Genomic DNA, 13,443 nt, shown 5'->3' on the forward strand with positions numbered 1-13,443 from the left:
TATATATATATATATAGTGCATACATATATATAGTATGCATACACACACACACACACACATATATATATATGTATAGGCTATATATGTATATACACACACACACACGTACAGTATATATATAATAAAAACATCAATTAAAAAAGCAAAACAAATACGACATTACGTTTTAGAAATCCTTGAAAATATAGTCAAAAACTGTCTGTGTGCTGCCTCCTACTGGTTGAAACAAGGTATTAAAGTTAAATTTTATGATTTGATTGGTCAACAGCTGTAAGTCCAGAAGTTTCACATCATCATGCTCTGCAGCGCCTGTGTAAAAGCCCCGCCCATCTTTGATTCTGTTACGGTCGGTTGTTATGTTAGCTTTAGCATAACTCGTCGCTGTATTTGCTTTCGGTTGTCACAAGTGGACCAGTGGACTTGAAAGTTAGTCAACAGTGGTTTAGTGTTATTGGTTTTGAAACTCCATCTCTGACTACGTAATTCTTCTGTTCAGCTAATTAGAAGTCAAATAAAAGAACCTAATGCACTGAATTAACCCCCAAAGTTTAAAAATTAGTTTGGTTAGTTTTAATCCAGGTCAGATTAGCTACTTATTCATATGAAGCGAATCATAACCTAACTTTTTTCAAAATCTAATTTTTAGATTTTACCGTTTCTAGTGCTGCATATTTACATCAAACCTAACATCTAACAAAATAAATCTTCACCCAAGTTGTTTGAAATAATTGAGCCCAGCTGCCTCACAGTTCAAGTGTCTTTGCAGCTGAAGAGGAAACTCCATATTTTAAGCTTTTTTTCCGGTTTCGTTCCCAGAGTTGGTAAAAATGAATGGGAATGAAGACAGTGAACATTTTCAATTCAGGTGTTTTCCCAGCTGAGTCTAAGCAGAGCGAGCGCTCGGCATGAAATTCACTTTTCCAAATCCAATTTGAGGATTGAGAAACGATAAAACAAATAATCCTTTGGGATTAAGACAATGGAACTTTTATAGAAATAGACGTAGATGGAGCCAAGTCCATTGAGTAAAAAGCAACGCATGAATGCAGAACTTAATGCAAATTCAAGAGGATTTTTTTTTTTGTCATTTGCATTCCACCAGTTCATTTATACACACGATAAATAGAAGAAAAACCAAAACAATAAAACTCCTATAAATAATAAGAGCTGTTGCCATTGGCATAATCAGATTTATTTGACAGTTCCTGAACTGCTGATATTATATTTATGCTTTTTCATTACCCAGGGAACTGAAAAGCTGGTTCGTTTGTTTGGGGGATCATTTTTTTTCTTTCTGTTTTTGGGACTTTTTAACCGATTAAAAAAAAAAAATGCTTTAAAGTGAAGTTTCTGTGTGAAATCAGCTCCTCGTTTTAACATTCCCTATTAAACGAAGTCGGTGCCATCAAGCGATTTTATTATTCATCAAGGTCAGCTCTTCAAATTTAATTAATATGTCTTGGGTTTTTTCATTTCTTCCCATATTTGAGCCGTTTTTGAACATATCTGTGCCTTGTGTTTGATGAATCACTGCTGCTGTTTGGCCAAAAGAGAGAGCTTTGATCTCAGTGAATAAAAATAATTGCCTTAATTCCGTACGGATGTAAGTCTTTTTGACCTCAGAGAATAAAGGAAATTTAGAGGGAAAAACCCCAGAAAGTGCTTCATATTTGATGTATGACAAAAAGAAAAGCTTCATTTTGATTTCCTCATTTTGTTCCCTCTGTTGTATTTGAAATGGCATATTGACTCGATCTCTGAGTCTGGAATAGTGATGCCTGGTTGGAGAGCGTTTTAATTTAGTTTTTATTTAATGTTGTATAAAATACAGCGAGTTGGGTTTAAATGCAGACCTGAAAATCACTGTCGTGCATCTGTTTGAATCATTTGATCAACTTGGAGCACAAAAGTAAATAAAGGATCACTCCTGCAACACGTCCTTTGATTAAACAATACATACAATACATAGGCTACGTAAAGATCCACAAATTGTGTTTTTTTAACATTTTTCTTAAGATGGAGGACATATATTAAGAAAATTTGCACAAAAATACATTTCTGAATATTTAATTATTGAAATAAAATGTCTTTATTTCTTGATGATCGGAGTGAGTCTTTAAGGTGCCCAAATTTAGGGTGTGTTAAGCAGCAATATGTATTTGGCTTTAGAAATAGTTTAATAAATAAATAAAAATCTTCTTTTAATCAGCTCAAAATTCCGATTTCCAATTAAATGTCATGTTTGTGTTTTAGGGATATATTAGTTCTGTTTTTAATCATGTCAGTCTGGCTGTTGTTAACGAAAAAAAAAATTCCACCTTTAATAATGAAAAAATACCACATTCCAGAAGCACTGACATTAATAAAAGGACCAATTTTGAAAAAAACTAAAGATAATTAGAAAGTTATGAACATTCAGGAGCTGCAAAAACCTCCACCGATTGTGGATCTCAGTGACTCACTTTTGATTTTCATCCATTTTCATCTATTGTTATAAGTCAGCATGTAATTTGTTTTGTGCTTCTGTGGTTAGATTTTAATGAGTTTCTGACTTTAAAATAATCTACATACAAACAAGTCAAATGTTTCCTGCAGATCTTTGCAAATAAATGGAATCAGATTCTGTATGTGATCGTAGATACAAGTAATTGAACTGGTTACTTACACTCTCGCATACAAATATATACAACAATAACGCATCAGTGTATTTCAATAGGAAGACATAAGTGAAAATTTATTTGTGTTACAGCAAAAATATGTGTGAAATACATCTATAATTTTTGGCGGTTAGACTCTGGGCTGATGGTATCTTCCATGTTTGGGATGAACTGGGATCATAAATGAATAAACCCCAGAGTCCAGATGACTCCAGACAATTCCAAACCCAAATCAAATTTTCCCCCTACCCCTACATTTAGCCCTCCAAATGTAGAGTAATGGAAAAATAGTGTCTTCAAATTCTGACGTTACTAACCTTTGATGGTGTCATCAGTAGTCGCCGATCATCTATGTTACCGTGTAGCTGACAGCACTCAGAAAATACATAACTTATTTTTTTACATTTTATTCTAAAACGTCACAATAAAATAAATTATATTTATGGATAATATTTTATAAAATCATCTCCTTTGCAAAAACAGTTTTATTATCATTGTAGGATTTCTTGACCAAAGTGGGGGCCAAAGGCGACTTTCATGGCTGGTTTACTGGAAAACAAGAATCCACGGGGTAAGACAGAGAGACAATAGAGGACATTTGATTTCCATTTGTACATTTGGAGTTTTATTCTTGTATTATTTGATGTTTTTGGGTGTGAAGACTCAGGAGGGTCGAGAGAATTCTGTATTTTACACTGTTAAAAGAGAAACCGGATTACTGCATTGAAGCGTTTTAATCTTCATTCAATTCAAATTTTAGGTTGATGGTTTTACTCAACTTAAAAATGTATTTTGATAAAAACTAATATTTTTAAAAGGTAACAAATTACAGAGCTTTTGTTAATTGATCCAGTGTTTCACTGTTTACAGTGTGTCATCTTCTTTTTATTTGTTTTAATCCTGTAAAGTACTTTAAGTTACTGTTGTATGAAGTCTTTTATGAATAAAGTTTGATTTGATTCAATAAAAACAAGACATTTACTGCTTTACAGCTGTTGACAAAAATCACTCAAAATGTAAAACACGTAATTTAAACAAAAGACAATTTAACTGTTTTGTAATTGGTATTTATTACGAAGGTGTTGCTCTGACGCTCAGCTGCAAATATAAATATGTTTTATTTCACGTTTTTTCCCCCATATTTTTGTCTTTAGACTCATTGACATTCTGGACTGGAAAAGTCTTCTAGATGACAGAGAAAACGCATCAGATCTGCTGGTTGTTCCAAATTTGGAGGTAAGTATTTTCACCGAAAATGGATGCTTCTAATGGAAAATAACCACTTTGGTTTATTTATTAACATTGTAAAAAAAAATAAGATGTTTAATTAAAAAAAACAAGACAAAATTAAATGAAATTACTATATAAAAAAGGTTACAGAATTGTGTTTAAAGAAGAATTTTAGATTATTAAAAAAAATATTGGTGTTTGAATTATTTTTTGAAACCCAAAAAACAACATTTGAAGCTGAAAATTATATATTTTTTGATTGACAGATGTTCCACTCTCATTGCTCCAAAACCGCTCGAGATTCCCTCTCCCGCTCATATTGGGAACTAGAAACCAGTAGATCAGATGAAAACACATTTGTCCATTTCTGATAAAACCAACACGGTGTGAACTTTAGTCTGAGCTGTTCAGCTACCTGAGATATTTTCTTCCTGTGTTTCTGCTGCCTCTCATGGTTCGGTCTCCTCTGTGTTTTTCCAGCTCGGTGAATTGGAGCCGCTTTTTAAGAAGTTTAGGACGGATGAGGAGAAAGAGATGAAGAGGATAATGCAGCGCCTAGACGTCCTAGCGAAGGTAGCTTCATTCAACCCCTCAAACAGCGCCACTTCTGTTATTTTACACAGTAAATGTGGCATTTCTCAAAAAAATGAATCTGTTTTTAAAAGCTTGGAAGATGAAAAGTGTCTGACCTGAAATGCTTTCAGTAAAAAACACATTATCTCCAGCGTGACCACAGCTTCTCCTGTGACTGGGTTATTATTAGCAGCCAATGAAACAGACTTTAAATGCTCCAAGATTTAAAAAATGGAGAAGAATGTTTTATTGAAGAAGTCATGAATGATTTATTTATTGGACCCTCAGAAAAAATAAATCTGTATCTTTCTTTTTGAAAGCAGACTCCAACATTTGTGTGGTTAAACAGACTTTAACATAAATTGTCTTTTTAAAGTCCCCCTATGACAATATTTTATATTTTTAAAAGAAACATTCCTGGTAGTCTTTTAATTATGATTATGGAGTTTTTAACCAAAGTCCCACAAAAAGACATTTTTCATGTTAACTAACTTTTTTATGTAGCATCGGTGAAGATTTATGCTAGAGAGACACAGAGCTATCATAATTAGACAGGGGTGGGGCTCAGCTCAGCTCCAAAAGCCACGCCCCCTCAGAGGAGATTTTGGAAACAGAGGCTTCAGATCAACTTAAAAATGGCTTTAATAATTTTGGTTGTGGTATTTTGGTTAAAAAACTTCATAATCATCATTAAAACCCTACTGGGAACGTTTTTTTTAAATAAAAAAACATTGTCAAAGGGGACTTTAAAATCCCACTGCAAGGAAAATTGTGTTTTTGTGCCATTTTTCTGATACGGAGGACATATGTAAGAAAAAAAAGCTTAAAATTGCATTTCTGAGTATTTCTTTATTCAAATCGTTGTGAATGAAGAGCTGATGAAGAAATGCTGTTCAGAAAAGATCATATCTGTGATGTTGAAAAAAGGGAATTTCTGATGATCTCCTGCCACTCTACAGAAAAGGTTTTTAGATTTCGTCTAATGATTGAAAATCCTTTGAAAATAGTTTAAAAGTTGATCATAATCTTTAAAAATGTGGATTTAAGAATCGTTCTTGTATTGCTGCTCCACCGTTCTTGTAAACATCTCCTCAGGAGGATCAAACATGTTCTAATCTAAGAGGATCTGATCAGATACTCTTGAATGTTCTCGTTCCAGCACGCTGTGGAGAATGGAGTTCGGTTGATGGTGGATGCAGAGCAGACCTATCTCCAGCCCGCCATCAGTAAACTGACCGTGGACCTGCAGAGGCTCCAGAACCGAGAGAAGCCGGTCATTTTCAACACCTACCAGTGCTACCTGAAGGTCGGTGGATCCGGCCTCAAGCTTTTTCTTAACTACAGTTACTAATTTGATCATTATCTCATGTCAAACCAGAAGTCATCGGGTCAGAACAGGAAGTCGTGACCAGGCACTAAAATCCCTTTTCTCCGGGTCAGGATTTATTTCCACACATTAACCTGAAACGCAGAAGTTAATGTGTGGAAAATTGAGAACGCTCTGGCATTCAATAGCTTTGAAGAAGCAGTACGTTGGAAGTAATATCCTTCTGTCTGAGGACATTAGAGCTTTATGTTGTCATGGAGGAAATGTTCCTGAAAACATGGCTTCAATTATTGGTGGCGATTCAATTACCGCAGCTTTTCCTTTGGTATTGAAATCAGGCCGACCCGTGGAGCGTCCGGGCCGCTGGGATCACTTTGCTCCCTTCTTTTGCAGATTATCTTTTGGACTGCTTTCATGCTGAAGCTCAAACTAACTTTTTTGAGCCTTTTTACTTTATGGCTAAAGAAGAGTCATGTGCCTGTACATCAGCTGTTCTTAGTGTCCCTCCTCAGTCATTTTTTTGTCTTTTTTTGAACAGATTTCAGCAGCGATATTTATGCTTAATTATCTCTGTTGTTGTGAAACTTGATAATACAAAGTCTAAAAATGGAAATACAATTGATTTTTTTTACCGTTTGTGCTTGTCTGTGTGCAGGAAGCCTACGACAGCATGACCGCGGACGTTCAACTGTCGAAGCGTGAGGGTTGGCACTTTGCTGCCAAACTGGTTCGGGGGGCGTACATGGATCAGGAGCGGGAGAGGGCGGCGGAGATTGGATATGAAGACCCCATCAACCCTGACTATGAGGCTACCAGCAGGATGTACCACAGGTAGCAGACAAAGCCGAGAGAATCAGGCTGCAGAGAAAAATATGGGGGCCAAAAATAAATAGCCGGAAGTCCCTCCCCTGCTGGAGCCGATTGCAACAAAAATATATATTTTTTCCATTTTTTTCACTCTTGTTGCCGACATTTCTCGGCTCCAATCAGCTGATTCTCTGAGAAAAAACGGTTACAGTTTATTCACGATCAAAGGTGTAAAAGCCGATAGTTCTGAAAAGGTTTCAATGTCTTTTGAAAGAGTTTTCTAAAGTTTAGGACATTTTCCGCTTCCGGCTATAGATTGATTCTGATGCTGACTTGACCAGAGTTCCCTTGAAGCTGATGCTTTTCTTTTTTTATCAGGTTTTTGGGTAAAACTTTTCTGCAGCTTCTTCCACAATTGTAAGAAGCTGAAAACAGTGAGCTGTGTTACATCAAAGGGATTCTAATAGTGCAAGATAAGGTAAATAGCTTTCAATAGAAGCTGGTCTCCACTCGACACCAGTCTACCACAGCCGCCGGGTCTAACGTGTTCGTTACTGTTTGGGTGCATTATTTCTCATTCTGTCTGCTTCAAGTTAATCAAAGTTCGCTTCCCCACACTAATCTGGAGCAAAGCCACGCCCCCTCAGAGGAGATTTTGGAAACAGAGGCTTCAGATCAACATGAAAAATGTCTTTGTAGGACATTTAGGTTGTGGGATTTTGGTTAAAAACACCATAATCGTAATTGAAACACTACTGGGAACGTTTTTTTTAAATAAAAAACATTGTCAAAGTGAGACTTTAACTCAAGCTCATTTTGTCAAATGTGTAAAAAAACAAGAGGAACTCTGAATCTCCTTCCTGTTTGTGTTCAGGTGCCTGGATTACCTGTTGGATGAGATTGCACTAAACAGAAGAGCCCGTGTTATGGTTGCTTCCCACAATGAAGACACAGTGAAACACACCCTAAGAAGGTACGACTTTAATCCTTCCTAATCGCAGACAACCCTGGATCCTCACCGAGTCAACATCTCTGTTTCTCTCCTTCAGGATGAATACGTTAGGCCTTTTACCCAGAGAAAACCTGGTGTACTTCGGTCAGCTTCTGGGCATGTGTGATCAGATCAGCTTCCCACTGGGTGAGCAGAAAGTACACTCTGAAGCTCTACTGTACCATCGGTGACTGGACACCAATCTTTGCTGGCCTGCACTGGGGGTATCTGACAGTTATAGTCCCTCCTGTGCAGGACGTGTGCTCGCTGTCCTCCCCTTCAGCTCTCAGCTGCATCTCATGAGGCCTTTCGGCTGCACACATCTATTTGCAGCTTCTGCGAGGCGTGCACACACAGAAGCGCAGAGATGTGACTTATGAACTGAGACACCTCCGTATTGACCTGTTGTCCTAACGAAGCATTGCTGTCTTTGACTCACTCCTTCTCACTTTATTTGTCAGTCGGAGACAGACCGCCGTGTCAGGCAGCTGTCAGCGTGCGGCTCGGGCTGCAGGCGGCGTGTTGGTCATTTCAAATGAAAAAAATAACACTTTTGTGTGTCTTTGTTTGGATATGAACCTGTGGAGAACTGGAAATAAGCAAACTGGTGGTATTTTTTTGACACTTTGTGCCACAGACCTTCCTCTTGTTAGTTCCTGGTAATAATGGATTAGTTAAAGTCGGACTCAGATCATGCTTTGATCTATTTTCAAATTGTTCCCAGTGTTTTTTTATTATAATTATGCAAATTTTAGCCAAAATAGTTTTTAAAAATAGTCATTTTCTAGGACTTTTTTGTTCTAGTTTATTTGAAATTTGCCTCTGAGTTGTGGGCGGAGCTGTTGGCACGAAGCAACACCGCCCCCTTTTCCCTGTCACAACAGATAATGTTGAGAGATCAGGTTTATTTATCATGAAGAGTTTTACAAAAATATACAAAAAAAGAAATCCCTCAAAGATTTTCTCGTTACCGGGGCTTTGATCAACTTTGGGGGGTGAGTCTGGATGACAGCCGCTTCTGCTGTGTTTCTGTGTCTCTGTGACTGAGTTTGATTGACCCGAGAGGGGGGAAATATAGGGGACCTCTTTTTATTGTTGTCTCGATGAAAATAAGAAAAACATGACGGTTCAGGAGACCCGAGCGGCTGTCTGTCTGCTGGCGTATTGAGCGAGCTCCGCTGAGGTCCGGCTGCAGTCAGACAACCGCATTAGCATTAGCCGTCATATGGGAAATTGCAATACATGTTAGCGTTAAGCTAGCTAAATCGATCTCTATTTATAAGAATCGATTGTTGATCTATTAAACTGAAATTGATTGATCGATTTTATCAATCCAGCCCGATTTGGAACCGAATTCTGGTGCCCAACCCTATCTGCAAGTGGAGGCATCAGAATGGGGCTTGTGGCTTGCCGTACTTTCCTGTACGTCACACTTACAGCTTTGTCTGATGGCTTTTTTTGTCTGCTCCTGATTTGAATAAAGAAATACTTATAAATATAAACATGAGCTTAATTTTCTTTATATATGTCCTCCATTGTGATAAAAATGTAACAAGAGCATGATAAAAACACCAAAAACACGAGTCTTTAAATACTGCTTGTGTGATATTAGAACAGTGTTGTTTACCGCCCCACAGGCAGCCTTTTAGAGTAAACTCAGCACATATTAATCTTCCAAAAACAGTGGTGTGGTGATACATTATCCCTCGTTTGTGCCGACTTTCCTGTAACCTTTTTTTTCTCTCGTCTTCCATCTTAAATGAATGTAGGCCAGGCCGGCTTCGCCGTCTATAAGTACGTCCCGTACGGGCCGGTGAGCGAGGTGATGCCTTACCTGTCCCGGCGAGCGCAGGAGAACCGGGGCTTCATGAAAGGTGTGCAGAAGGAGCGAGAGCTGCTGTGGAAGGAGCTGAAACGCAGACTGGCCTCTGGGGAGCTCCTGCACAGGCCGCTGTACTGAGGGCGCAGAAGAGGAGGCTCCGAGCTCCATAGCTCCTGTCTGATCCGATTCTCCGAGGTTCCCTCACTTTATGGGCCTTCTTTGGGTTATTCTTCTCCTTCAGTTTTCGTTTTCATCCCCCACTGCATCCATAAGTATTCTTCATTCCTGTCACCTGGTTGTCTGTGGAGCTCTGGAATCCATCAAGACGGCATTTTTACTGCTCCAAAAGGACTGCCTAAAATGTCAACAAGCCTGGGCCGGCCAGCCTCCTTTATGATCCTATTTATCTTCCACGGGGAAAACAACCTGAAAATAATGGCCTTGATTTAAATTTTCAGCAAAAAAGGGGATTCTCTAAGCAATCGTGTTTCTCTTTTTTTCCCCGTCAGCCACGCAGCACCTGCAGACGCCGCCTGTACGGCACATGTGTGTCCGGGGTTTCAAATATTGCTCATTTGTGAGGCGCTGAGTGTAAGGCTGGCTGCACACACGCGCTCTGTTATTGTGTTCACCAGAAGAAGCTGTATTGTTGGTCAGTGAGGTGTTGCAGGAGAAAATACGCCGTTCAGTTCTCACTGAGCAAATCTCATTTTAATGGAGGAACATGCAAGCCTGGCAGATTGTTTTTTTATTTAATAAATAATACGTGAAGCAATAAAAACAGTGGTTTGGAAATCAGCACTTATGTAAATATATTTGATGCTCTTTATTTGAATATTTGGGTTTATGAAACTGCTGAATAAATATGAACAGAAGGAGGAAATACTTTTAATTCTACAAAGACTTCTTGTAATTGATTGTACTTTTGTGGATGCACTGTATAAAGAGGTAGCCTAAAAAAAGAAGAAAAACAATAGAAAGGAGCTGTGCAAAAAGTCATTTTTACTTAGCAAGAAATGTTATAATAAGAAAGTAGGAAAAGGAGTTCCACAAAAGCCTTTAAAAAGGGTCAAGTAAGCTGAAAAAATTAGAATGACTTCTAATTGAATGTTTTTAGAGAATTATAAGCAGATGGTTTGTATTTCTTAAGTTATTTTGAACGTAATTGTAGTTTATTTCAATAAAAGTGACAAAAAGTAATAAGTGGAGTTAACTAATTTTAGAACAAAATGCGATTCTTACTATAAGTCGGTCCATTTTAATAAATCCTAATAAGATTTCAGGATGTATTCAGACTGGAAAAGTCCGTTTGTCCGGACCGAGTTCGTTTAATTTGGTCCGAATCGAGTCCTGAACCTAAAAGCGTTTGGTCTGTGTTCATGACTACCTTTTAACCGGACATTTGTGTTTTGAACATAAGCTTGTGAACAAAACCACGTGACTAAAGATCTCTCCAGTCATTGGTCAGGAGTTACGAGGGTGGAACAACAATATCAGAAGCAATGTGCATCACGTTCTTTATGAAGCCTGCTTTCATTCGACCACATTTCTCCATCTTTCTCCGCGTCATCAGTTGCTGCTACCCTTCTCTGTTTACATCCCATAATGCCATGGTTTCAGTGGCTCTTTGGTTCAGTTGTTCTGATCTGATCATGGAGTCTGTTCAGACTGATCAAACTCTTATTGCTGGTTTAAACTTCGATTTGTAATCGCTCACATCCACGATCTGGCGCTCTCGTTCGTACTAATGTTGGCTGGATTTGATTGCGACTCTCCGCTAGAAGTGCGACGTTCTTCTGACTTCTGTTCAGACACTTGCAGCATCTGTGAGCGCAGATACATGAAAGGCAGAGGAGGAAGTGATGAGGTCATCCGCTGAACAGAGGGAAATAAAATTAAAAGAGGAACAAACTGCATTCTCTTGTGCTATGATATGAGAAAGAGGACATTTTTCCAGCAACTTGCTCCATTTCCTATCTAGTTGTCCACTTTGTGTCTCTCTGTGTGTGAAGTTCTGGATTTCTTAACTTCTTTTCATCATTTTCAGTGTTAAAATATATTTTTATGGACAGTTTTCTGCATAGTCCTGTACTCTAATCACTGAAATAAATTGGAGTTAAATGACGAGTTTCGCATGCCATCACACTCCGGTTAACATTCCTGTTGCGATTGATGTCACCAGCAGGGGCAGCGTTCTGCAGCGACTGAAGCCGCTCTACTCCGATGGCCATGCGACCACGAATCACGAATCGCTTGGCAGTATAAACCCGCTTTTAGCGACCCAAAGCTCGGTCTGATTGTAAGCAAGCAGAGACGACCTCCAAAGATCGGAGAGCGGTTCCTGGTTCTGGACCAGGGTCCACTTAGCTAACGGTCACAAATACAACTGCCACCACGTGATGGTAAGGCATCGACAGAATCTACAAGACTTCACGGCGCCGCTTGATTTTTTAAAAAATTGCCGTGTTCATGGATGTAGACAGTGGCAGTATGGCCCATAGTTTTCTATTGTAAAATGATTTGGACTCATTTTAACAATAGGTTCCTTATTTCTAGATCCTAGTTTTAACTCAGACTAACAATTACTGATATTTTTTTAGAAAAGTTTGGAAAGACGAGGAGCAAAAATAAGTTAAAAAATCTTCAATCTTGATGTGTCAAATATGTTATTCAGATATTTGTGAGAGTTTTGAGCACGATTCAGCCTTCTGGCTCATCTAGGACTACATGATTATTGACAGACAATTAGTATTTGAGTCATGGTGTAACCAAGCTCCATGATAATTATGGCTGTGTCACTTTGTGTGTGCAGTTAGTGCTCTGTAGGCCATCATTTAATTACCCATGATGCTCCACTCAATACAGATCACAGAACGTGGGCGCGTTAATCATTACTCAAAGAAACTTTGGTGGGTTTGAGTTTTCTGAGGCAAGGCGCCAGAGCTGTCACAGCTGCTCCTCTCTATCAGTTTAATTAAGAATCAAGCCGACTTTTGATTTCATTTTCGCCTTTGGGATCCGCATTTTTCTGGGCCTGTGCAGCCTTTTCAGCTGTCTTCAGTTCGCGTAACAGATACTGCAAGTTTGTCACTCCAGACAGAGGTTAGAAAAAGCCGGTTCTGCCAGCAGAAGCTCCGCTCCTGAACCAGTTTGTGGGGTGTGTCTGTTTGCTCAGAAGGACGCTGCAGTCGCTCCAAAGCCACACAAAGATACAACAAGCCTGGATGTGAACACAGAAGCCACACTCCGCTGAACGCTTTTGTCTCTGCTTTCCAGCTGCCACCGAGCCGGAATCAGGGACGGCGTGCCAAAACATGAACCCGGAGTGGAATATTGTAGCTGTGAGCCGCCCAGGAGTATCATGTGTTTTTATGTCTTCCCAGCAAACGGAGAGATTACAGAAAGCGGCGCCCATCCACATTCATTAGAACAGCTGCAGCCAGCGAGCAGATAATGTCAAAGCCTAAACTTTACTGCGCTGGAGATAAAAGAAACATTTTCTAAAATGCAGTTTTCAGACAACTCTTCGTGTCTCAGATGATATTTTCATTTTTATATTTAATTTAACATTTGCTATGGTTTGCATGCGTTACAGATCTACTCTGATAATCTTTTGATCTAATTCCCAGTGGTTCTTTAATTATGATTCTACTGTTTTCATCTGAAATACACAAACCTGTGTAGTATTTTAGGACATAGTCTCTGCAGAGTAGCACGAGTTCATTAGATACTTACCTCTGACTTGTGGGCGGGACTGTTGGCTCAGAGCAACCCCATTCCCCCTTCCCATCATCCATCTGTTTACATTCTCTTCTGCTAGCTTACAGCTCCACACAACCTAAAGTCAGCGGTGCAACAAAACTGGCGAGCGATATCGGAGCGATCCAGCCGTACAGTTTAGAGCCAGATTCCACCTTTGACGAGGAAAACTTTGACCTAGATCAGGGATAGGCAACTCCAGGCCTCGAGGACTTCAGATAACCAAGCCCTACTCGTGACTGATTACCTGGTTCAGGTGTGTTCAGCCAATTAGAA

General features: G+C 39.0%; 1 protein-coding gene across 1 annotated transcript in view; it reads left to right on the forward strand.

The window, feature by feature from the left end:
* prodhb (proline dehydrogenase (oxidase) 1b) overlaps positions 1-10,472 on the forward strand; it is a 16,231-nt gene extending 5,759 nt beyond the window's left edge. Inside the window, exons 7-14 of the mRNA XM_024274916.2 lie at positions 3,159-3,229; positions 3,813-3,894; positions 4,369-4,461; positions 5,621-5,767; positions 6,444-6,619; positions 7,470-7,568; positions 7,645-7,733; positions 9,356-10,472. Coding sequence (XP_024130684.1) covers positions 3,159-3,229; positions 3,813-3,894; positions 4,369-4,461; positions 5,621-5,767; positions 6,444-6,619; positions 7,470-7,568; positions 7,645-7,733; positions 9,356-9,546 — 948 coding nt within the window. The 3' untranslated portion in view covers positions 9,547-10,472. The remainder of the gene's footprint in view (positions 1-3,158; positions 3,230-3,812; positions 3,895-4,368; positions 4,462-5,620; positions 5,768-6,443; positions 6,620-7,469; positions 7,569-7,644; positions 7,734-9,355) is intronic.
* Positions 10,473-13,443: the final 2,971 nt, after the last annotated feature.

This window comes from Oryzias melastigma, linkage group LG9, assembly GCF_002922805.2.
Source record: "Oryzias melastigma strain HK-1 linkage group LG9, ASM292280v2, whole genome shotgun sequence".
Lineage (NCBI taxonomy): Eukaryota > Metazoa > Chordata > Actinopteri > Beloniformes > Adrianichthyidae > Oryzias > Oryzias melastigma.